Here is a 24,909-nt window from a genome sequence, read left to right as displayed (position 1 = left end):
AGAGTTAGACAGGAATAAAAATAAACTAGATATAAGGGAATTGTTTCAAAGGTCATCTGGGGATGTAGTTTTTGGTAGTATTTTAAATTTTCTAAGAAGAACGGGTATTTTAGGGAGAATATAATAGTTTGTCTGGTCCATACTCCATTCTGGAAGGTGGCGGTAATGCACCTATAAGTTGTTTGCCAACCGCCATTAAAAAAAAGAAGAAGAAGAAGGCTCCAGAGTGTTGCGTCACCGCCCCCTTGAGAGACGCTCCGCTGCTCCTCTCCCAAATTGTAGCTGACCGCAAACAGTGCAGCAGACAGGAGGCCGGTTTGTTTTGTTTTTATGACCGAAATTGCGGAAAACAACTCGTGAAGTTTGACCCGCTAGAAGAGCGAGGTGCGCGAGAACGCTGGGACCCTTTTTCCAGCTAAATCTCCGCTCTTTTTGGCCTCATGTCCCTTCGTCGTCGGACTAAACTCGCCCCCACTTCCTCACCGCCTCGGCCGTATCTAGACCCACAGCGTGTAGCACAGACCACGCTTCAATACTGAGCATAATTTAAAAATGTCTGTGTGAAGCTTGCTGCAACAAACTGCTGTAAGAGTATAACCAGGAAGCGCGGTAGGAGGGCAAAATAAGTTTAGCGGCACCGCAGCACGGGAGGGAGAATTACGCCCAGGAGCAAATGGATAAAAATAGACCGGAGAAAAAAAAAACATGAATCGATTATCTTGCGGACGTGTCGATGCATCGGATCGTCGGCTTTTGGATCGATGCATCGATACAAAACGATTATTATTTACACCCCTAGGATCTGGCCTCTATATGCCAGTCTAGCCTGTGAAAACCTCATATTGTTAGCGTCTTGGTTCTCTTAAGTTTTCTTTGAGTTTCAGTTTCATGTTGATTCACATTTTTCTTTGTTTACTGGTTTTATTAGCTTAATTCCTATTTAGTTGTGTTTTAAATTTATTTAAGTTCTTAGGCTTTTCTTTGTTGTCCTCTTGTGTTTGTTTCCTTTTTCCTAGCTCCTTTCTAGAAGCCTCTGTTTACACCTGCTCCCAATCAGCTCGTTATTCATCCCTTTGTTCAGTCAACCATAAATAGTCTCCTTGTGCAGTTCCTCAGTGCTAGTTCCTCATCTCTCCCTGGCTGCATGTTTTCCTCCGATGTCTCAACGGTTCTGGTGTGTTTTAGATTTTAAGTTGGATTTTTTTGCACTCATGTCTTTGTTTACTGTGATCTTTAAAACTGCAAGAACTCACCTCTGCCTCCCTGCCTCTGCACCTGGGTCCTCAAACCTCACCAAAAACAGACACTTTTTGTCATAGGGATGCAACGGACCTTCTCACAATTTATGCTCTAATTTTTTATTTCATAGATTTTATTTCTTTATTTGGCTTCATATAATAATTATACGAGAAACTAGTGAATGCCAGCAGTGCATGAGGACATTATACAGGAGAAAACTAATAGAGAGTAGTAAAAGTGTTAGGATTAGGTGTCAGAAAGCGGTGTTGGTTTGGAGGACCCGAATGCAGAGACGAGTTGGCAGAGGTGAATTTAAGTGGTTTAATAAGGTTCACAGGCACTGAGGCAGGAGGTTCACAGGCACTGAGGCAGGTATCAAAAAATCCAACAAAAAATAACTCCCGAACCAGAACCTAGGAGACATCAGGGGAAAACCAAAATCTAGGAACCAGGAAGAGACGGGGAAGGCAGACAGATGATTGACCAGAGGTTAGACGAGGATCCAGCAAACAGGAACTGAAGAGGGAGGGCTTTTAAAGGGGACAGAGACAGGGATAGGGCTAATGAGGGAATTGAAAACAGGTGAGGGCTGAACAGAAAACAGAGCAAGAGAAAGAGGACACAAGAGGGCAGCAGAGGACAACAAATGGAAAACCTGGAAGACAGGAACTAATAAGAAAACAACAACAAAATAATAATCAAATAACTAGGATAAAAAAACATGGTGAAAAGAAAACTAAACACTAGAAATCAAGGAGCAAAAGAAAAACAAAACAGAAACCTAACATTAGGGGATACTTGTTGAGGACTCAAATGCAGAGCTGAAGAGGCAGAGGGGCTTTCTTTCAAAAGTTAATAAATAAGTAAAAATACAGAAGCCAAATTCTGGAACCCATAGACAAGAAACTCAGGAACCAAAGACTAGGAGGAACTAGGGAGGAATAAACCGAAGAAATTATGAGAATTCAGCCAACAGTAGCTGCAGAGGAGGAGAATAAATGCCAAATAGGGCAAAGAATGGAGTAATCAACTGACTGGGAGCAGGTGTGAACAGAAGGATCTAGAAGGGAGCTAGGGGAGAGGAGACTGGCACAAGGGGGAAGCAGAGAGTAAATGAGAAATACAACAGTGCTTAAATATAGATAGAAAATAACCTGGATGACACTAAATGGAAATGAAACTAATGGCTTAGAAAACAAAGAAGAATACAAATCAAAGTGTAACTGAAGAAAACCTACAGAACCAGAAATGGCAGAATCAGGACAAAAAGGTTGGCATGTAATAAAGGAGGGAAAAATGCTGTAAATAGTCAACCTGGCTGAGGTTCACTTGTTTTACTATGTTTGATAAATATATAACATAATTTTGTCAATAATAAAAAAGATGAGAGATAGATAATAGATCGATAGATAGACAACAGATAGATAGAGACAATAGACAGATAGAAAATAGATATATATAGACAATAGATAGATAAATAGATAGAAAATAGTGTGATCGATAGAAAATACATAGATAATAGAGAGACAATAGACAGATAGAAAATAGATATACATAGACAATAGACAAATAGGTAGAATATAGATATAGACAACAGATAGATAGATAGAGAATATAGATAGACAACATATAGATAGAAAATAGATATATAGACAACAGATAGAAAATAGATATATAGACAACAGATAGAAAATAGATAGATAGACAACAGATAGATAGAAAATAGATAGATAGACAACAGATAGATAGAAAATAGATAGATAGACAACAGATAGATAGATAGATAGAAAATAGATATAGATAGACAACAGATATATAGATAGAAAATAGATATAGATAGATAGAAAATAGATATAGATAGACAACAGATAGATAGATAGATAGATGATAGATAGATAGAACTATTGCTGCATATTGCATCAATATTATTTTAAAGCGTCTCTAAATAAAAAAGCTAACGTCACACTGACTGAAAAGAGATTTATTTGACTTTGTAATTCCTAAGAGTTGGATCATGATGTTTTATTTGTATTAAATCTTTTTATTAAACAAATTTAAAATACAATTCCAAAACAGCAAAGGTACAACTGAATATATGTGACCCATAACAGTTTTCATAAGAAAAAAAAACAATATAAAAAAAGAATAAACGAATCAAAAGGAAAAAAAAATAAACACAGGGGTTTAGCTAAAGTATACTGCTAACAAATCTGGAAACTTTAAGGCTTTGTTATTTTCCAGTAAGGTGTGAAAACTTTTAATAATAATAATAATAATACATTTGATTTATACTGCACTTTTCATCAAAAATACCTTAAAGTACTACAAAAAAGAAAAGCGTTAAAAAAGAAATAGATAAAAATGAAAAATAATAATGAAAAAAATATTAATAATAATAAAAGCTGTTTTAAAAAAGAGGAAAAAAACACCTAATGGGGGCCAAAATTTTTGCTAAAAAGAAATGTTTTAATGCCTTTTTTAAAACACTCAGCGGATTGTGGAGCCCTCATGGTGTCAGGGAGGACATTCCACAGATGTGGGGCAGCAGCATACAATGCCCTATCTCCCATTGTCCTGAGTCTGGTTCTGGGAATGTGGAGCAGGTTTGAGTGAGTGGAGCGAAGGGAGCGGGTTGAGTTCTGTGGGTTGATAAGTTCTTTAAGGTGGGGGGGGCATGTTTGTGGATGCGTTGATGTGTGAGGAGGGAAACCTTGTACTCAATCCTGGTGGAGATGGGACGCCTGTGTAGTGAATGAATAATGGGGGTAATGAGCTCATGTTTCTGCACTCTCATCAGGATCCTAGCTGCAGAGTTTTGAATGTACTGAAGCCTCTGCAGACTCTTTCTAGGGTTCCCAATGAGAAGTGTGTTGCAATAGTCCAGTCTTGAGGAGACAAAGGCATGAACCAGCTTCTCGGCGTCTGTGAGGGAGAGAATGGGGCCGAGTTTGGAAATGTTAGAGAGGTGGTAGAAAGAAATCTTGCATAAATCATTGATGTGGGCTTCAAGAGTGAGTTGTGAGTCCATTCTTACACCAAGATTACTAACTGTTGATGAGAGCGGGATGTTAGTACCAGAAAAAGTGATGCTGGTTATGGATAATGAGTTGGTTTGATGAGGAGTTCCAACCAGGATGGCTTCAGTTTGGGAGCTATTGAGTAGAAGAAAGTTTTGCTCCATCCATACCGTTATCTCCTCCAGACAGGTGGTCAGTTTTAATGGGGATGACTGTGATGATAGGGGGTCAGCTGTGACACATACAAAGAGCTTTATGTCATCAGCATAGCAGTGGAATGAGATATTGTGGCGGCTGATGATTTGGCCAAGGGGGGTAAGGTAAAGGATGAAGAGGATGGGGCCAAGGACTGACCCCTGGGGGACACCACATGTAACTGTGTGTGGATTTGATTTGGAGTGGCCTAGGGAGATATATTCTGTCCGGTTGTTGAGATATCATCTGAGAGCAGTGTCATTTAGTCCAGTAGTGAGCTGGAGCCATTTTAAGAGAATGCCACGGTCAACAGTATCAAATCTAGCAGAGAGGTCGCGGAGGATGAGGAGGGATGAAGAGTCAGCATCGGATAACATGAGTAGGTCATTTGTGACTGACTATGGTCTCTGTAGTGTGGGCGAAACGGAATCCTGACTGGAATTTTTTAAAGAGGTTGTTATGTTTGAGGTGTTCCTGAAGGCAAGTGGCAACCGCTTTCTCAAGTACTTTTGATATGAAAGGGAGATTTGAGATGAGCCTGTGGATAAAAATATAATTTTCGAGAAACTTTAAAGAATCTGCACTTGTGAATAAAAAAAATAATGAAAACAATATAATTCCACATTTTTGTTTTAAAGAAAACAAATGTAATACAATTAGGAATCACGTTTTTTTTCGTGGTTTGGATCCATGACGTCACGTGACGCATCAGGAAGCGAGGGACTGAGCCTGAAAGCGGCCATTGGCCTCCATAAGTCCGTGTTCAGCTCTCCTCCTCCTCCTCCTCTCCATGGCCTCCTCCTTCCCGGACGCCTCCGCGTTGCTGGCGGACGCCCTCCTCCGGTTCGGGCAGCTCTTCCCGGAGGAGCCCCCCCCGCAGGTGGCGGTGTGCGCCCCGGGCAGAGTCAACCTGATCGGGGAGCACACCGACTACAACCAGGGATTCGTTCTTCCAATGGTGAAACACGCTCAGAACTGGTTTCTAAACAGATTTAGCTCCTTAAACTGGTTCCAAACTAAACTTTTATTTTTAAAAAATTAAACTCAGGAAATAAACTGAAAAAAAAAAGTGAATAAATTATGTGTTTCCTGATTGGTCCAGGCGCTTCCTCTGGTCACCGTGGTGGTGGGAGGGCGAACCTCTGCTCCGGGGGTTACCATAGTAACCGCCGCACAGGACGCTGATGAGCCGCGGAGAGTGGAGCTCAGCTTGACAGGGGATGGATCCTCTCTGTCTCCAGGGTTACCCCGCTGGGCAAACTACGTGAAGGGAGTCATTCAGCACTACAGGGGTAAATAAATGAGCAGGAAGGGAGGAAAGCTTTCACTTCCTGCTTTTCATTAAAAAAACAGACATAAAACATTAGATGAAACATAACAGACGGATGGTGTTTTTATTATGAATAGGGAAACAGAGAAAAAGAATAAACTTTATTATTTCATATATAAAGAGAGCGAAAGTTACCCATGATGATTGTGATCCTATCTAATTGCATCTGAGGCTAAAACTCCATCACTTCCATTTTAAACCTTGTTAACATAAACCTGTCAGCAGGGGCGGATTTGGGAAATTTGGGGCCCAAGGCAAAAACCTTTTCTGCTGATCTAAAAAGGAATGAAAATTATTTCCAAGCACTAAGTTCACTTAGCTGATTGCTCCTCAGGGCCGGAGCTAGATGGGGGTCAGGGGTGGCCATGGTCACCCTTAGCCAACCTGTGGCCACTCCTGTGGCCTACCCTACCATTTATCCCTTCTAATACAGATGGTGCCAGCAGTAATACTTTCATGTGGACATTTCAAAACATTTAAATTTGTTGTGGTTTATATACACATAAGTATATTAACATCAACGATGATGAGTACAGAATTCTTGCTCTTTTTAGAACTAGATTTTCTGTTTTATAAGGTAAAGAGAAAATGATGCATCTCATCAAGTCATCTAGGAGTCTTCAGTGATAGATAAATAACTATTTTAATAAAAGCTTATTAAATAATCAATTTATGTAGATATTGGTACTTGTAAATATCAATTTTATATGAATGATTAGTGATAAAAGTAGGTAAGTAATGACAATGGAAAAGATTTATGCCACTATAACTCTATACCACTATACTGCTGAAACACACTTAATATTATAAATGCTCTGATGGCATTTTGGTCAAAGGATTTTGATTAAAATCATAGTTAATGTGCACAAATAAGGAATAGTTGTATTAACCATACATGTAAACAGAGTTTTATGGGGCCCCCAGGAACTTGGGGCCCTAGGCAACTGGCTAGTTTTGCCTAATGGTAAAAGCATTTGCATAGATTGTAGTTATAAATACCCACATGTTTGCCTTTTATTAAAGCAGCTATTTAAACTAGCATAGATAATCGCCTGTGAGGCAGCACTCAGGAAGTACGGAGCGACTCACAGCAGCTTTCACTGCTGTCATGAAATGGAAACCTTAGAACGACTGCTGCTTCCACTACAAGTAAGTAAACATCAAGAGAAAAGTCACCAAACTTGCCTCTAGTCACTTTTTTAAAGAAAAAGGTCTAGGTCTGAAGAGTCCCCAAATATAACAACAATATCCTGAAGCTGGCAGGTTAGGTTTAGTGTAAATATGGTACTGACCAAAGGTTAACATTAGTATTAGCGGCTGTCACTCCCCGATCCGTACTATTGGCTCATTTGTGCATTTGCTTGCAGATATTCATCCAGGTCGCCATATATAATATGATTATGGTACTATATAATATTAGTATTTATTTATATCCTTAAATCACTAAAGAATGCTAATATATGTCTTTAAAAACATTTTAATGACTTTTCTGAGACAATTTTGATGTTTTTTTTATTTTCTTTGTTAAACTGCTTCTCTGACATCATGGGACATGCTTAGTACAGTCTGGCAAAATCTGATTAAACCACGTTTATCTGCATTTTAGTTGTTTCTTTATTTACATTACGCACATATACCATAAGGTTAACATGAAAGGAAAGATTAGATTTATATTTAGATCCAAAGCCGATAAAGTTAGCTACAGGAAGTAGCCTAGGATCCCATTTCCGGCACAGATGAGTGATAAAACAGCAAGGATTTAAATGCATTTTATTTCTCAGGAAATACATTATTAACCTTTAACACATTATAGTTTGGTACGCTTACTTTTTTTTAGGGAGGGAAAAATGTAATTTAGGTCTTTTAAACTAAGTAAAATTGAGGGTGACTTGGGTGGATATCTGGTTGATGATGAGCTGATGTAGACGGGCTAACATTAGCCCGTCTACATCAGCCGGGGCTAACGTTAGCCCCGGCTGCTGTAGATGGGCTAACCTTAGCCCCGGCTGCTGTAGATGGGCTAACGTTAGCCCCGGCTGCTGTAGATGGGCTAACCTTAGCCCCGGCTGCTGTAGATGGGCTAACGTTAGCCCCGGCTGCTGTAGATGGGCTAACCTTAGCCTTGGCTGCTGTAGACGGGCTAACGTTACCTGAGGCTGCCCCTACATAGTTAGGAACTAATTTCTCACTGGGATTAGCTTCATAGTCATGGTAGGACACTTCTTTGATTTTATTTTGCAAAAATCTTTTGGCAGTAAATCTACTAAGATTTGGAACAAAACCTCATAAAACATTGCAACTGAATATCTGAATTCTTTCAAGTCAAGTGTTTTTTTTTTTATTCAAATTCAATTAATTAAATAGAAACAGCTGAAATAAAATAATTTTCAAAATCTGAAAAACTGCTAACAAATTCAAATTAACCTGAAAATGAAATAAGCCAATATAAAATCTACAAATTGTCCTCATCTTTTAAATATTCATTTAGAGTATTTATTTTATAAAATAAACTGTTTATCAGAAAATCAGTATTGCTTCTATTGGCTAATTTAAAGTAAATTGCTTAATTAAAAAGCATTTTTCAGATTCTCTCCTGCAGGTTTCCTCGACTTGTCTCACCAGCACCTTCTAGACTCTGGCTGTCATCTAGCAAAACAGCAGCGTCCTACAGATTAATTTTATGTTCAATTCACAACCAAAATGCAGATTTTGAATGTTCAGTAATGCCAGTACAATCTAGACTAATTCTCGTGTGTCATGACAACTTTAAAGAGAGAAAAATGTTTGCACTTCAAACTAGTTTACCTAGTTTTGCATGCTATCGCTATGTCCAGAGATTAGGACTTCTACATATCTGTTGACACAATGTTAAGCTGATAAAAGGTAAAGTCTTCTGACTATTGACTTACCTGAAGCATTAGTTTTTGCCTTTTTAAAAATTAAGTCCCTCAAATCGCGTTGCTTGGCCGTGGTGCTGTTCAGAACACCATCACCTGCTATGATGGTTGCGCCACTGAGGTCAAAAATGAAATGGCGTTTACCCTCTGGGCCACCATAATTTGGTCAGGCAACTCGTGAGCTCACAGCCTGCCAAATGTTGAAAGAGTAATATTATTGCCATTACTGTTAATATATAGTAGAAATTTACACATTCAGTAATACAATGTCACAGGGGATTGTATGGTGGGATGGTCATTTAGGAAGGGGGAGGATTTTTAAGATTTTTTTAAGAAGGGGGATGCCATCCCCCCTCATCCCCCTCAACTCGAGTACTTGCTCTAACCAGTAGGCCCCCACTCCTCCTTTTAGCTGGTATTTCCTTTTTTTCCTCTATTAACAGAATGAAAACAGAAATAACAAATGTTGCGCAAGCCTCTATTTAAACAAAGTAATAATATTTCATAAAAATCAGGCCGAAGATTAAAGGTACTTTCCGACCGTCACAGCAAAACCAACAAATGTTCAAATCCAGGTTTCAAGCCTAACAAATAAAACATATTCACACTTTAACTGGGAGATAAATGTAAAATATTTCAAATTGCATCATATTTATGTTCATGGGAAGAGAAAATCATAATGCATCCGTATTCTGAGAATACCGCCCCCTACTGGTGTGTCTGACCTCGGGGGAGTCTGGATTGGAGTTTGATTGAATTGTTCCAGGTGAATCAAACTCATTTACCCCCAGATTCCACATCCTCCGCTCCGCCCCACTCATGCACGTCATACGGAGCTCCTGCTTAGTCATGTTAATCATTGAGAACTGTTCCACATCCAGGGCTTTCCTCTACAAATCACCGTCCACGTACGTCTTCTCTGTCCTTCACCGTCAAAATACGGAACCAAGCTAGTTTTTGCTCCCCTCTGGGCCGTTGGAAGCCTGTGAGCATACCCAGTCAGACCAGCATACCCATAGTCAATACCCGTATATCACTAAAGTTTTGTATGAAAAATAGACTTTGAAAGACCTCAACAGATGTGTATCCATTTAGATATGGACAAAAAAACTATTTAATTACTTAGTTTTTGGTGTTTTTTGAAGCATATGGCGATCTGACCTTAAATATATAATTTTTGTACATGACTAAAGGGATACACGCCCATTGAAGTAGTTAAAGTAGTAGTAGTAAAAAAAAGCTAAAGGGATGAACACAAATCTGACCTCTTGCGAACTCTTGCACATGTGTATTGACTATGGGTATGCTGGTCTGACAGAACACCTGCCATGTCAAGATCCTCAATTCCAATCACAGCAAACAGGATAAAGAACGTAGAGAAGATCCGGATTGTCAAATTAAATGACAGATTGCTAACTACAAATTAGAGCACAATTCTTCTATATTCCCAATAACTTAGGCTGTTTAATATAATAATTGGATCCAAACTATTGGTACTTCAACGTACCAGGAAGCAAATTTCACATCTCCTTCAAATTATTTATTTTATACTGAGAGGCTTAAAATTTTAATCAAATCCAGTCACAACAGCTTCGAAGGATGAAAAACACAACTCAAAAGAAACTTCTTATGGCGGGAATGGATGAAGAGATGCTGAGTTTGGAAGTAGAGAACAAACCAGTGTTGTAAGATCCTAATTATCCCAATTATAAAGTTAAACAATAAAAATAAAAACTTTGGGTAGATGCTGATGATGAGTTTTAATTACGTCACATTAAATTAAGTGTTCATTACCTCGTATTATTACGGAAGCCCAGAGCGGTCGAACTCGACTTTTTTTTTTTCTTTGCCTCCTCGAGATACCGACATAACTATCTCATTATCACGGTTAAACCGTTAATTTTTTTCTCCAGATACCCAGATAATTACCTCATTATCACTAGAAAACAGTTATTGATTTCTTTAGATAACGAGCTGATTAACCTGTGTGAGTAATGAATGAGGCTGGATTCCCAGTCCATCCATGCCTGCGGGGCCCATAGTTGTGCGCAAATAATCAGTTTTTCAGTTTCCTTTTTCTTTTCACTGATTGTCAGGTGGTGGTGTTTGATTGGATTACATGAAATACAGTAGAAACAAATCTTTTTACTGAAAATCTTTAATCTGGGCTCATTTTGGGGGTTAATGCATCTTATAGCTGTTCCAGGCGTAACACCAGGGCTGTTCAGGAAACACCTGGAGGCATAGATCTGATTGCTTATGAATCAGAAGTGGAAGCAAATCATCAAAACCAACAACATTGGCTTTATAATGAGAAAATTATGTTGTTATCACAAGAAAACGGCTTTCGTTATCTTTAGATAATCAGAAAATTAACTTGTTTTGTCGAGAAAATGACGGTGAAAAATTATCAGAGGGAAACGGCCGCTCTCGGCTTCCATATACAGGTGCTGGTCATAAAATTAGAATATCATGAAAAAGTAGATTGATTTCAGTAATTCCATTTAAAAAGTGAAACTTGTATATTATATTCATACATTACATACAAACTCATATATTTCAGATGTTTATTTTGTTTAATTTTGATGATTACAAATGACAACAAATGAAAATCTCAAATTCATCATATCAGAAAATTAGAATATTACTGAAGACCAATAAAAACAAAGGATTTATAGAAATGTTGGCCAACTGAAAAGTATGAACATGAAAAGTATGAGCATGTACAGCACTCAGTATTTAGTTGGGCCTCCTTTGGCCTGTTTTACTGCAGCAATGCGGCGTGGCATGGAGTCGATCAGTCTGTGGCACTGCTCAGGTGTTATGATAGCCCAGGTTGCTCTAATAGTGGCTTTTAGCTCTTCTGAATTGTTGGGTCTGGTGTATTGCATCTTCTTCTTCACAATACCCCATAGATTTTCTATGGGGTTAAGGTCAGGAGAGTTTGCTGGCCAATTAAGAACAGGGATACCATGGTCCTTCAACCAGGTACTGGTAGCTTTGGCACTGTGTGCAGGTGCCAAGTCCTGTTGGAAAATGAAATCTGCATCTCCATATGATGAATTTGAGATTTTCATTTGTTGTCATTTGTAATCATCAAAATTAAACAAAATAAACATCTGAAATATATGAGTTTGTATGTAATGTATGAATATAATATACAAGTTTCACTTTTTAAATGGAATTACTGAAATCAATCTACTTTTTCATGATATTCTAATTTTATGACCAGCACCTGTATTATGCTCCTATGAATTAAATAATAGTATTGCGCATGCTCTCCTCGAGCTCCAAGAAACTCACAGCTGTAGGCTTTGCTTTGTGGAGGCTGTCTGGAACCGAGCGGGGCGGTTAAGGAGAATGTGTGATTTCTGGGTAAACTTTCTGCTTCTCAGACTTTGAGTCACCTTTTAGTGTGAAAACCTCTTCCTTTCTGTCTGTGATGAATTTTTCCCTGAGCTTCAGTCTGATTCTTCCATCATTTATAAAGCTGATGAACTTTAAGCACTGATCAACCATGACGTGGGGTTGTGTATGTAGTCGTTGCATCTTTTCAGGAACCACGGCTTGAATCTGCACCATCTCTCTGCAGCTCCTGCCCTCCCCAATTTCAGAGCGGTGGTAACTAGCAGCGTCCCCCTGGGGGGAGGTCTGTCCAGCTCGGCCTCACTGGAGGTAGCCTTCTACTCCTTCCTGCAGAAGCTCAAGCCAGGTGAGTCCTAATGGAGGCCCAGCCTGTTTCCAACGCGGTGGTTCAGATTTATATAACAAACATCACCTAAATACACCACCATTAAAAGAACCTTTAAGAAAAAAGCAAAACCCTGAAAGGGAATTCTGCCAAACGTAAAGATAGTCCTCAGAAATATTGGAGCGTCTGGAATGGCAGGAAGTTATAGTACTACATGTCTGGCCTCCACCTGTCGAACCAGCCTGGTGCCGTCTGTATCAGGTTGTTATACATCATTAAATTTAGGAGTTTTATTTGTTCTTTGGTGCCAACTCAGACAAATGAGCATTTGATCTGTTAGAAAACAAGTTTAGAAGTTTAAAATAAAAGTACTAATTTACATGTACAAATAAAAAATATGCAACTTAAAATTCAGGTTGCGAGTTACAAATTTACAAGTACAGCGTTCAGGTGCATTACTGCCACCAACTGGTAAGGAGTGTAACATCTACATCAGGTGATCTAGATTTGTACTGTAAATTTCTGGTTTGTTCTAATAAATTGATCATTTATTATCAGAAATTTTTGATACACTCATAAGTCGTGATTCATACTTATATATTTGTGATTTGTGGTAATAAATTTGTAATTAGTGCTTAAAGTAAAGGTTTGATCAGAACTCATAAAGTTGGATTTGTAAAATGTTTAATCCATCCTCGTAAATTAGGGATTTGTTATAATTAGTGTTGCACCGATGCCTGTTTTTGGCCCCGATACCTGGCTGTGCAGTATTGGCCGATACCATCTGTTTGAAATTGATGTGTGTGTGTATGTGAATAACTGCATACTACTGTGATGTAAAATAATCGCCATCATAGCTTTGTCAAGCTGCTGCCTACCTTTGTGAAGCAGGAAAAAGACTAATACAAAGTGAATCCAGTAGAACTTTTTATTTTCTACCTTAAATGGGTGACAATAGTTGAAGAAACTTTTGGCTCTCAATATGGTATCGGTGCCCTATTTGTTGGTACCCTCTGATACCAATACCACCATTTTAGTGCTGGATCGGGGCCCGCCCTATACTGGTATCAGTGCAGCACTAATTCTATTAGATTTATGATTCAAACTCATAAATCTGTGATTTGTTCTCATAAATTGACTATTCGTACTTAACTTGGACTCACTAGACTTGTAAAGTTGTGAGGTGTCTAATCAGCCTCTTAGTAAACAGGCGTACCTGAGAATTCCCACAATAAAAGGCCACTCTGAAAGGTACAGTTTTATCACACAGCACAATGCCACAGATGTGCTGATGAAGATTCTCAGTCATCTAGGTCATAGTCATTCTGTAAAAGTAAAAAAAAAATCCACTGGACTTGGTTTCCAAGATTTGAAGACGATTTGAAGTCCAGTTGTTTTTTTTGAACTTTTACGGAATGCCACAGATGTTGCAAGATTTTAAAGAGCATGCAGTTGGCATGCTGACGGCAGGAATGTCAACCAGAACTGTTGTTTAACTTAATAACAAAAACAAATACAGACATTAAACTGAATGATGTTTATTTGCTTACATATAATAATTCAGACGCTTTTTATTCACGATTATGTGACTCCATACCTGTTTTTAGTTTAACTCCTCACCAGCCCACACTGATGAACAGCATCTAATAAATGGACCAAATTTATTTTCCAGAAGTGAAACCAACTTATCTTTTATTAAAATAGTTTCTTTGTTTTGTCGAACCGTGTTTTTCGCAGATGATGGAGAAAAACTGCCTAAAGTTCTGGCCTGTCAGCAGGCCGAACACACCCATGCTGGAGTCCCGTGCGGCATCATGGACCAGTTTGTGTCTGTTTTCGGCAGGGAGGGCCAAGCTTTGCTCATTGACTGCAGGTACAGAAGAATCTGTCCTGTTTGTGCGTTTCAGCCCCTTTTCCCCTCCTCATCACTCCTGATGCCGTTTTATTGTTTGTGGGTTCTGGGTCAGGTCTCTGGAAGCCACGCCGGTCCCTCTGGCAGACCCCGGCTTGGTCATCCTCATCACCAACTCTAACGTCAAACACTCGCTGACAGGCAGCGAGTATCCGACCAGACGCAGGCAGTGTGAGGAGCCCGCCTCTGCGCTGGGAAAGGACAGTCTGAGGGACGTAACCATGGCAGAGCTCCAAGGTCGGATATGGAAGAGCCGCTTACTGTCTGCTAAACAGTTTTACTGCAACATGCTCCAGATTTTAGTGTCCTGATTTCAATTTTTACATTTTGGAGTTTTTTCTGTGAGAAGAATGATGGATTTAGAATTTATGAAATTTATCAACCAAACCAACATTTCTTTAGATGAAATCATTTTAAGTTCAGGTCTGTATCCATTACAACAGAGTACTTAGGCTTTTATAGATAAGAGAGAAAAAAAATTTCTGTAAAGAAAATCTGAGGTTATTTTACCCCATTTCAACAAAGAACACACAAAAACTGGAACTTCTATGACCAGGGGCAGATTTAGGATATTTTGGCCCTTGGCGAAGACATAGCCTGACTTAGTCCGACTCAATTCTAGTCAGAATATGAGTCTGATACTGCTCCATAGAGCTGTGATTATGGGGCGTGTTTCAAACGAACCAGGAAAAAAAATGCCTCTGCCCTCAATTGGATAGACCTACAACCAATAGGAGCAACGGAGTGCGTGACGTATGTTAAGCGAGGCATAGTTGTTGTCAACAAAAATCAAAGCGTGCAGTTGCACGCCTAGAATAAGAAGATTAGACTTGATCGCGTTTCTCTGTTCCTCTTTTAAAATTAATTTGCTGTCGATATCTTCTAGAACAGACCTAATAGCAGAATCTACTCACCTAAACTCTCCAGCGGCAGCCATTGTTGTTGTCACCCAAGCGCGCTTTGGTCACGTGGTTTATTACGTTACTGTTGATCATCTGTCCATCATCGTATAAAGCCCGCCCTGACAATTTGATTGGATCGCCTGACAGTGGGCGATAATACTCGCGCTACTATGGAGCAGAGCCAGACCGAACTTCCCCGAACTCAAACCTTGTGGGCGGGACTAAGTTCGGACTGGCACCCAGGCTAGCGAAGACAGGCATGGGGCCTCTGAATTGAGAAGACAACACATAAAACAGACCCATTATACAGATAGAGAAATGTTAATAGAATAGACATCCATTATCTTTTCTAGGTTTTGTCCCTCTCTTCTTTTCCCTTTTCTTCTTGTTTTCCTCTCTATGTTTTGTACTCAGCTGACTTTTCATGCTGTCTCTAAAGGAATGAAAGATTTTTTCCAAGCACTAAGCTCACTTAGCTGATTGCTCCTTCCTGTGTTTCCAAAAAGGCCAAAGTAAATAACCCAGTCCTTCTTTTCACTGTAGACAAGCCATGATCTGCTTCTCTGTTCTCCATTTTTCATTTGGATGAAATAATAGCTGCATGAATCATGACAGCAGACAAGATGGAGGAGAGCAGGAGGCGGGGTTACCAATCTACTCGCTCTGGAGAGCAGAGTTCGCTGCTTTTAGATGTTGTCTCCAAAGTCTCCAGTAGCAGAAAAAAGTCACTAGATTTGGCGCTAGGAGCTTTTTAGAAATCAAATTTCTAGAGGGGTCTGAAAAGTGGCTAAATATAGCGACTAAAGCGCTAAGTTGGCAACACTGCTCTTTGCATGGTTTGTTTTCAAATGGTTTGCTGCTGTCTGTTTGGACCTTTCTGAACATGTGCAGCAAATGGACTGATCCAATATGGTGGACACTGAAGGGGGGGCTGAGACACACTTAATAATATAAGAGTTCTGATGACATTTTAAGCCGGGCGTACATTGCGATTTTCTGCCGTTTTGTGGGCGATTTTCCAGTCGTGCGAGAATTTTCCGATCGGGCTGACCTACAGTACAGCCTGATGATGCGTGGTGTAGTGAACAGGGGGTAACGAGGGGCAATCAGCCTCTAACGACCACCTCCCCATCTGGAATCTTAAGGTCGGGAGAAAATCAAACATTCAACATGAAATTCAGCCGTCGTAAGGTGGTCGTGGGTAAATCGCTCAGTGGGCAAACAAGGATTCTTCTTCTTCCTCTCAGAGGAAAACCCAGCAGCATGGCGGGGGTGCAATGAGTGAAATGGAGTTCTGTCTGTAAAATTGACAGGCCTTAGTAGCCACGTTGCTCAGCCATGTCTTTCTCCAAATACGTTGTCTCCTTTTCTTTTTAGGGCTTTCAGCAAAAAAATTGACCAAATTGCCAAGGCAGCGCATTTCACTCTAGTTAGCTTCATAATACTCTTCTACTGGTTTGGCTTCTGGATAGACGAGTCTGAGCAGCTCCATCTCACTGCGGAGCTGAGTCCCACCTGGTTTTTAGACGTACAGTGTGAGCTGCAGCTGCGTGCAACGATTGAAAAAAGTCACACAGTGTACACCCAGCTTTAGTGAAAGGATTTTTATCAAAAACATAATTAATGTGCACTAATAAGGAATAGTTCCAATAACCATACATGTAAACAGAATTTTATGGGGCCCTAGGCAACTGCCTAGTATTGCCTAATGGTAACACACAGCTTAGATGATTTGACTCAGAATGATCTCTTCCTGTATTAAGGCTGATTTATACTGCATAGGTGTCGCAGTGAACGCAGAGATGTCCCTGCCCCCTCCACAGACAATTCTGATGCACCTCTCCCAAATTATAGGTGACCGCAGACAGGAGGCCTCTGATTGGTCAAATCTACATCCGCTCGACATTATTTTCTGTTTGGTACCTTGCTGGCTTGTTTTGTTGACCGCCATTGTGGAAAAGGACTGGTGTAGTTGGACCAGCTAGAAGAGCGAGGTGCGTGAGAACGCTGAGACCCTTTTCCCACCTGGATCCCCGCTCTTTTTGGCCCTCATGTCCCTCCGTTGTCGCACAAACTCGCCCCCACTTCCTCACCACCTCGGCCGTATCTAGACCCACAGCTAGTTCCTGATTGGCCCTCTGGCGTTGTGGCGTGGAATAACATAGCACAGACCATGCTTCAAAATAAGGCATAAATCAAAAATATCTGAGACAAACTCACTGCGACACACTGCTGCTGGAGGATAACCAGCCCTTTAGACCCCACATTAATCCTTTTTTGTAAAAGAAATGTAAAATTCTAATGGAATCGATGAAAACTTTATTTCTAATAGTCAGTGTTTACTTTGACCTCTTTTAGAGTCATAATAAATATCCTTGAACCAACACTCAGACAAAGGTTTGGAAGCTCCATGGTGAGTCAGAGGATTTACCAATAAACTGAAGCGAGGTCAACAGGAGGTCCAATGAATACTGGCAGCGAACTGGAAGCTTAGATGGGGAAGAAAAAAAAAAAAGAGGACAAACTGGGAAAAAAATACATGAGAAACTAAAAAAAAACTTCCAGGTTAGCTGGAAGTTTATCACCAAGAGTATGGCAAGCAATATATAACAGTCTACATATTCATTGCTGAGATCTGCAGCATAATAAGTCAAAACTCTGGTGATGTATGCGTAGGTTTGATGAGAAGAATGTTTCAGATAAAACGGAATGTTAAACATTCTAATTAAATATTAAATCGGCTTGCCATATTTGGAGATCGTTTGATACAGGGAGATGAAATGTAGTGATGTCATGAGGCGCGTGTCAAGTAATGGAGGGGGCGTTTCCCCGAAGCACGTGTCGAGGCGTGATTCATTTAGGGGCGGGGCCAAATTTGATGACGTCCGAAGCTTCGCTTCCGTGACACAAGGCGACCTCTTCAGGAAGTGGTTGAGACCGCGCAAGAACTTCGACAGGCATTTAAACAGCCTCATTATGCAGTCAAGATGTCAGAGTTTTTAAGGGAGAGTTCCTATCAGTTGGAGAAAGTTTGTTTATATTCTAAGAATAGATTCATTGGAAAAAAACAATCAATCTAGTTGGTTAAAACTATTTTGGTTTGATTCAACAATGTAATGATAGAAATCTGAGCAAACCGCTGGTTACAGTTGGAATATCGGTGTTAGGTAGTATTGTTTTCCAATTTGTATTTGTTTGCTCTAGTACAAATATAGATTGGGTAAAAACACCAAATCGCCAAATTAGATTGGTTGGTTTAACCAAAAGATTGGTTGAACACAAAACTTCCAACTCGATTAAAACCAAAAACTGTCGGAAAACTATTATGTTTGAAAAAAAATTACTAAAACCTTTCATTTTGCTCACCATTGCCCAATTTGCACAAACACTTTTACTGTCTGCTTGAGATTATGTCACTAAACAGGCAGAAAAACAGTGAAACCTGAATGATTGTTCTCTTCTAAGACATTTTACACACAAAAAGATTTTATTATACACACCAATTATTAACAATTTTGTAGGAACTTAAATAGGAAAAAAAACAAGAAAAAATCACAGATATTATTACTAACTGTAGTTCTGCACTCCAGCAGTAGGTGGAGACATGTTCACATGAAGCTTCATGAACTGTTTAGATCGTTGAATCAATTACCCCAAATGGTTCAAAGCCTCATGAAGCTTCATCTCATCATCACTACAGAAATGCTAAGCAACCAACGCAGTAAATTTGTTTTTTGTTTGAACGCAGCTTTTGAAATAGGAGGAAACATCCAACAAAATGTAAACACGACTGATAAGATAAAAATATGGCAAACCATGACCAACCAAATCAAAACCAAGCATAACATACAGGACTTATCATCAGCAGCATTCTGTGATGCAAAGTAGAATCATGTAGACCACCTTAAACTCATATTATTCATGGCAAAAAGACTAGCTCATAGATAAATGTTATTAGATATTGCATGCAGCTTCAGGGTACCTCGGACCTAAGTTCCTACTGAGGCCTCATCCAGGGAGGTCCTCACTCACCTCCATCCTTCTCAACGTTTCAGAGGCCAGGGAGAGGCTGGGTGATGTCACGTACCGCCGAGCTCGGCACGTCGTCGAAGAAATAGAAAGAACCGTTCAAGCTGCTGAAGCCCTGAAGAGAGGCGCCTACCAGGAGTTCGGTCGGCTCATGGTGGAGAGCCACAACTCTCTGAGGTAAAGATGCAGCGTTTGGGTTCTGGGTCGTGGACGGACTCTACGAGGCGGACTGTAACATGGCCATGTCGTGTCAGGGACCTGTATGAGGTGAGCTGCAGAGAACTGGATGAACTGGTATCGGCAGCCATGGAGGTGGAGGGGGTGTTTGGCAGTCGGATGACCGGTGGAGGGTTTGGAGGATGCACGGTGACCCTGCTGCAGGCCCACGCCGTGGACGAGGCCATACGACACATGAAGGTACGGCTCTCATCTGTTCGCTGCGAGATCCTTTTCCAGATTATGTCCCTTTATATTTCACACAGTAACATTATTTTCTTCTAGCCTAAAGTTTTAGTGTTTAAAGAAATAAGGAAGCTGATTTATTTTAATGTTGCCCTCTGAGCCAGGCCAGCTGAAAGGGCCGTCTGGGTCCGGGGCAAAAGAGTCGAATATGGGCCCCCACTCCTTAGCCTATTAAATATACATAATTACGTATAAGTTAAGTCGTAGGGAAATGATATTTAAATGTCAAGTCATTCTGGCTTAAATATGTATATAAATGTACTCTTTATCAGACCATATTGTCCAAAAATTTTGAAAATTTCTATAAAAAAAAAAAAAAGTGTTTTTTTTCGTTATCTTCTGCAGGCCAGTTAGTTATACGTCAGCCTGAACACCTAAATTCAGCCAATCATATATCAACGGACATCTGTCAATCAAATTTTTTCAGTCATAGCATCTTGATTCATATGTCGCAGCTAATATACGCAACAGTTGAAATAAGAAATCAGAATCATTTCCTTTCCCATTGAGTTCCGTCCCAGTGTTCACGGGGATGGACGTCTGTGTCTTCAGCAGGCGTAGAGCTAACAGAACTGGCAGCGTTGCGAGGCAAGGGCTCAAACATGTACGGCTGGAAGCCTTCTACACCAAACCAAGCTTCTGCCGCCCTGGCGTCCTCTACCACAACATCTTCATCCCCGCTTTCCTCCTCTAAATAAAACATGGATGACGGAGGAGCCTCATCCACGACCTCCGACACTAAACTCTCCTCCTCTTGCATGTTTCCTCTGTCCATAGCGTTCCTTGACAGCGTCGTTTCTAAGTCACCAATTTAGTGCTACTTGGTCCCAATGGAATTTCCCAATGGGAACCTGCTAGCACTAAGTTGCTAATTGGTTAGCAAGATGCTTCTGAGACACTGGACACAATCAAAATTGCTTCTGAACCTTCCACCACAACAATCCCGCCTCCTTGATAAACGACCAATCATATTCACTTTATTCACTCGTGTAAAGTCGGGACCTACTCGGGAGAATTCGGAAATGCAACAGTCGGAACAGCTGCTTCCCTACGACTTTAAAAAAACTTCCACTGGACTTTGTTTCCAAGTTTGAAGACGTTTCTCTTCCATCCAGGAAGATTTTTCAATTCAAAATGTCAGAAATAGCGTTGAGTTCCAGGTTTTATACAGCAGCCCAACAAAGCCTTGTTTTTGTTTAGAAAACATGCAAATAGAAACGGATGAACGGGTCCACCCCTTTGGAATGGGGGTCGTTTGACTGCTTTGTTAGCCTGCAATGCCCCATACCTGTCTATGTCTCTGAAAGGGGGGTCGTTAAAGGGAATTGTTGGCCTGGCTGAATAGGTGAGGTCTTCTGTTCTCCTGTAAAGGCGTTGGGGTTGCGATGATAGCGGGAAGGAATCAACTCTATCGCTACATTGGAGGTTTCTTAACATAAATAGCTTCCTTGTTAAGAAAGAAGAACCAAGAAAAACGCTATTTCTGACATTTTGAATAGAAAAAGCTTCCTGGATGGGAAAATGTCTACAAACTTGGAAACAAAGTCCAGTGGATTGTTTTTTTTTTACTTTATTGGAATGACTGTGACCTGGATGACTGACAATCTTCATCAGCAAACATCATTCCTAGAAATTTTTATATTTTATTTTTTTATGGCTTTGTATGCTAAAGTACATACCAGATCATGTTACTAATCTAGGTCATTTTTACTGTCTTCTACTAAGAATGATTTTGATTTGTTAAAAATAATTGTTATTTTAAGTTAAAATAAATTCAACATTATTTAGCCATTAAGCTAAAAATGTGTTTAATAATTATTAATGATTTAAATGATGAAAAATTATATTTTTGACAATATCAATTAATTTGTTTAATGCATGGATTTCAAGTCTTGTTGAAATTTCACTTTCAAAAATATAAACCTGTTAACTCTTCTTAATATTTCGAAATTGTGGCACTTACGGCTCTCCGTACCTGCATCAGTTAATCCTATTCATAAACGTCTCCTAGTGTGAGAACTGAGAAGTTTAGATGATTTAGGGATGAAGTTAATCTCTTTGCTCTAATTCTACATATCTAAATCTGCTATGTCGATGGTCAAAAATATATTTTGAGATTTTTGCTAATTTGTGAAAAACACAAAACTAAGAAATCACATGAGGTAATTTGTTGAAATGCTGGACCAATGTTTTCCTTCATCTGCTCCTTAGATTCTGCTTTTGTTCTCCTCTTAACTCATAAATATAAAGTGAGTTTCTTGTTGGGAAGAATGATTTTAATTTGTAAAGCAATATATCATTTGTTTTTATATTTATATTGTAAATTAAGAATTAAGGTCATTTTTAGTTCACCTTCTGAATTTCTCTGCTTTCTGACTACAGGGAATAAGACAAACTGATTTTATTATTTGCATCAATTCCTTAGACTTATTCAAAGATCATTTGGACATTTCTTTATTACGTTGTTGTGTTTGTTTTTCTCCCAACAGGAACGATACAGCGGAACTCCGACTTTCTACGTAACGACGCCCTCAGACGGAGCTCGGGGTCTGAATCTGCCCTGACCTCAGGCCTCTGGCGTCTGAACAGGCGCTGGGATCGTCCCACTAACGTGAAGCTTTTTAACCCACTGATGCAATGCTTCACCTGAAAAAATGTTTCAGGAGAAACTTGGTGATTCTATGTTTAATACTAAAAACACATCATTATTTTTAATGAAATCAATGTACTTTGATTTTTTAAAATAAAACAATCATGTCTAAACTGTTTTTGATTTAAACTATAAAAATATAAAACAGTCGCAGCCCGTGGCTGGTAACAGGTGGTTTTTAGCTTTGTACGCACTTCTGACTTGACTTATTTACTGTAGAAGCAAAGACAAAAATAATTAGTAAAAATGTCTTGCAACTTAGTGGAAACGAAAAATAATTTAATTTAATTTTTGAAGCTCTAACCAATTGGTCAAAAACTAAATTTACAAAACCTCCCATCCACACCAGTTATTTACCAAACATCCACCAGCATCCTAGCCTCGTGAGACCATCCTAATCTTGCGAGCTTTCAAGGTTTCACTCGCAGATCAGTCTGGAGACTCTCCGTTAAAGAAAATTTGGAACCGTTCACCAAACGAACGTCCAATCAGCGTTGGCTTTGAGGCGGGTTGAGGTGTGACGCAACGAGAAGCGCGACAGTTCAGTCTAAAGAACATGGCGGCTTCAGCTGATGAAACTAGCGTTAGCGTGGCTATCGAGCAAGTTTTATCGGAATTACAGAGTATTTCTTCACTGAAAGAAGAGCAAAACACTGCTCTGGAGGATGTTTTTGCTCTTCTCCCGACTGGTTTCGGCAAGAGTTTGATCTATCAATTGGCTCCTCTTCGTCGTCGCTCTGTTAGTACGTCATATGCTTCGTTGATCTGATTGGTTTATTTGGCCCGTCTATCACCAACTTAGGCCAATCAGCTAACCAGTATTTTCGCCCCTTCCCAAAATTACTTCAATGGAAGGTTTCCAGATGGATATGCGGAGCAAATCCATCTGGCGGAGTCAGGTTAGCAGCACCCGGCGTGTTGTTAATTACTCCAATTAATGGGAGGGCCTTGTCATTACCCGATCCGTACCGGAAGCACGATCCGTACCATCAGCTCAATTGCGCGTGCGCAAACAGAATAACTTCCGGTGGCAATATTTCCTTTTTCTTACTTTTTTATTCTTTTGTATTTTTTAGAGGCATGGGTTTCTTTTTGTATATCTTTGTATTTTCGTCAATATTGCATTTTCTAAAAATAAAAAAACAGAAATACATAAAAAAGTTCAATCGCCTTGTGATAGTTACTTTGACTGCTCTGAGCATGCGCAAATATACGTCACACAGCGTATATATTTAAATTTGTTTAAATATTTGATTTACTCTGTACTTAACTATGCACTCCAGCAGTACTGATCCCACAATGGATTCATTTGCTACCTTTCGTGATCTGCAGTTTTTCATTGATACGGGAACATTTTCCAAAAATTTGGATTTTTATTCCAGAAAAATGACGTCAAGCAATACAATGGATTGAATTTAAAAAGCATCCATTTCTTCCAGAAAAGTCTTTAATATTGTCTTTACGATGTAGTTTAGTATTCTTTAATTATTTAATAATTACATTATTTTTTGGCGACCCGGAAGTTATTCTGTTCGCGCAGGCGCAAATGAGCTGATGGTACGGATCGTGCTACCGGTACGGATCGGGTAGCGACAGGCCTAACGGTTAACAATGTTCTTCCTCTTCTTCTTGTAAGGTTTTATGGTGGTTTGTAAACTAGTTAAAGTGCATTACCGCCACCAACTGATAAGGAGTTAAACAAGGAAACAGGAAACAAGACTCACCCCCAGAAAAAAAAAAAAAAAAAAAAAAAACCTTAATAATAGTTTTCCAAACTGTATGTTTTAACCCAACATATGATACATTATCAAATTTTTCCTTGTAATTACTAGTTTGTCTTTATGTTTATGACAGTCAGTTTCTGATGGTCCTACTGGTTTTCCCATCATATTTTTAACCGTTTCCCAGTTTAATCTCTAACTTGAAGATAGTTTTCTGCAGCTTTCACTATTATTAAGATTTTTTTTTGGTGTTGGTTGTCGTTTGTGTCACTTCTACCATGAAAAGAACAAAATCTTTCTTTCTAAGAATCATTAAGTCTTTTGCAGTGTTGCGTCTCTCCTCCAGAGGTTTGAACTGGTCATTTGCTGAACTGTTGGTTTGGGTCTTTCTGACTGGGATGGGATCCTTTTTGCAGTTTTAGCGGAAGTTATTCTGAGCTCTAATTTCACTTTTTTGAATTCTTCCGATCTTTTACTCAGTTCACACCCGCAATATGCAGCAGTATGTTCTCCACCACAGTTACAGCGTTTCATTTTAACTTCCTTCCCACATTTTCCATACTGATGCTCTCCAGCACACCTTCCACATTGTTGTTTTCCTTTGCATCCAGCTACTATATGTCCACATTTTTGCCGATTGGACATTTTCACATTGTAGCTCATTGATCCAAGGAAAACTTTACTCGGTAACTGCTCTTCTTCAAATTTGATCAGTACTGATAAGCTGTCACACCTTTCTCTATTTCTTGTTTTTAATCATTTCACCTCTTTTACTTTTGCACCACTTATGTTTTCTAGAATCTCTTTGTCAGTGACTTTTGGAGGAGCTCCTCCAATCGCTCTCCTGCTCATCCTTTTGTTCTC

General features: G+C 39.6%; 1 protein-coding gene across 1 annotated transcript; it reads left to right on the top strand.

Moving 5' to 3' along the window:
- Positions 1–5,156: 5,156 nt before the first annotated feature.
- galk1 (galactokinase 1) lies at positions 5,157–22,585 on the top strand. The gene is made up of 8 exons (XM_038303188.1): positions 5,157–5,409; positions 5,554–5,743; positions 12,271–12,390; positions 14,107–14,242; positions 14,337–14,518; positions 19,239–19,389; positions 19,467–19,629; positions 22,164–22,585. Exons 1-8 carry the CDS (start codon positions 5,242–5,244, stop codon positions 22,236–22,238), a joined length of 1,185 nt encoding a protein of 394 aa, XP_038159116.1. The 5' UTR covers positions 5,157–5,241; the 3' UTR covers positions 22,239–22,585.
- Positions 22,586–24,909: the final 2,324 nt, after the last annotated feature.

Source organism: Cyprinodon tularosa, unplaced genomic scaffold (assembly GCF_016077235.1).
Source record: "Cyprinodon tularosa strain WSP-4 unplaced genomic scaffold, ASM1607723v1 ctg508, whole genome shotgun sequence".
NCBI classification, from domain to species: domain Eukaryota; kingdom Metazoa; phylum Chordata; class Actinopteri; order Cyprinodontiformes; family Cyprinodontidae; genus Cyprinodon; species Cyprinodon tularosa.
Note: the sequence above shows the minus strand (reverse complement) of the source record. Positions and strands in the feature narration are given on the sequence as shown.

Bases quoted from the DNA above. Each gene is read 5' to 3' on its own strand.
- galk1 (XM_038303188.1), top strand. From the start codon at position 5,242: ATGGCCTCCTCCTTCCCGGACGCCTCCGCGTTGCTGGCGGACGCCCTC. The intron at 19,390-19,466 runs GTAAAGATGCAG...ATGTCGTGTCAG, and splicing joins GAGAGCCACAACTCTCTGAG to GGACCTGTATGAGGTGAGCT. The intron at 19,630-22,163 runs GTACGGCTCTCA...TTCTCCCAACAG, and splicing joins AGGCCATACGACACATGAAG to GAACGATACAGCGGAACTCC.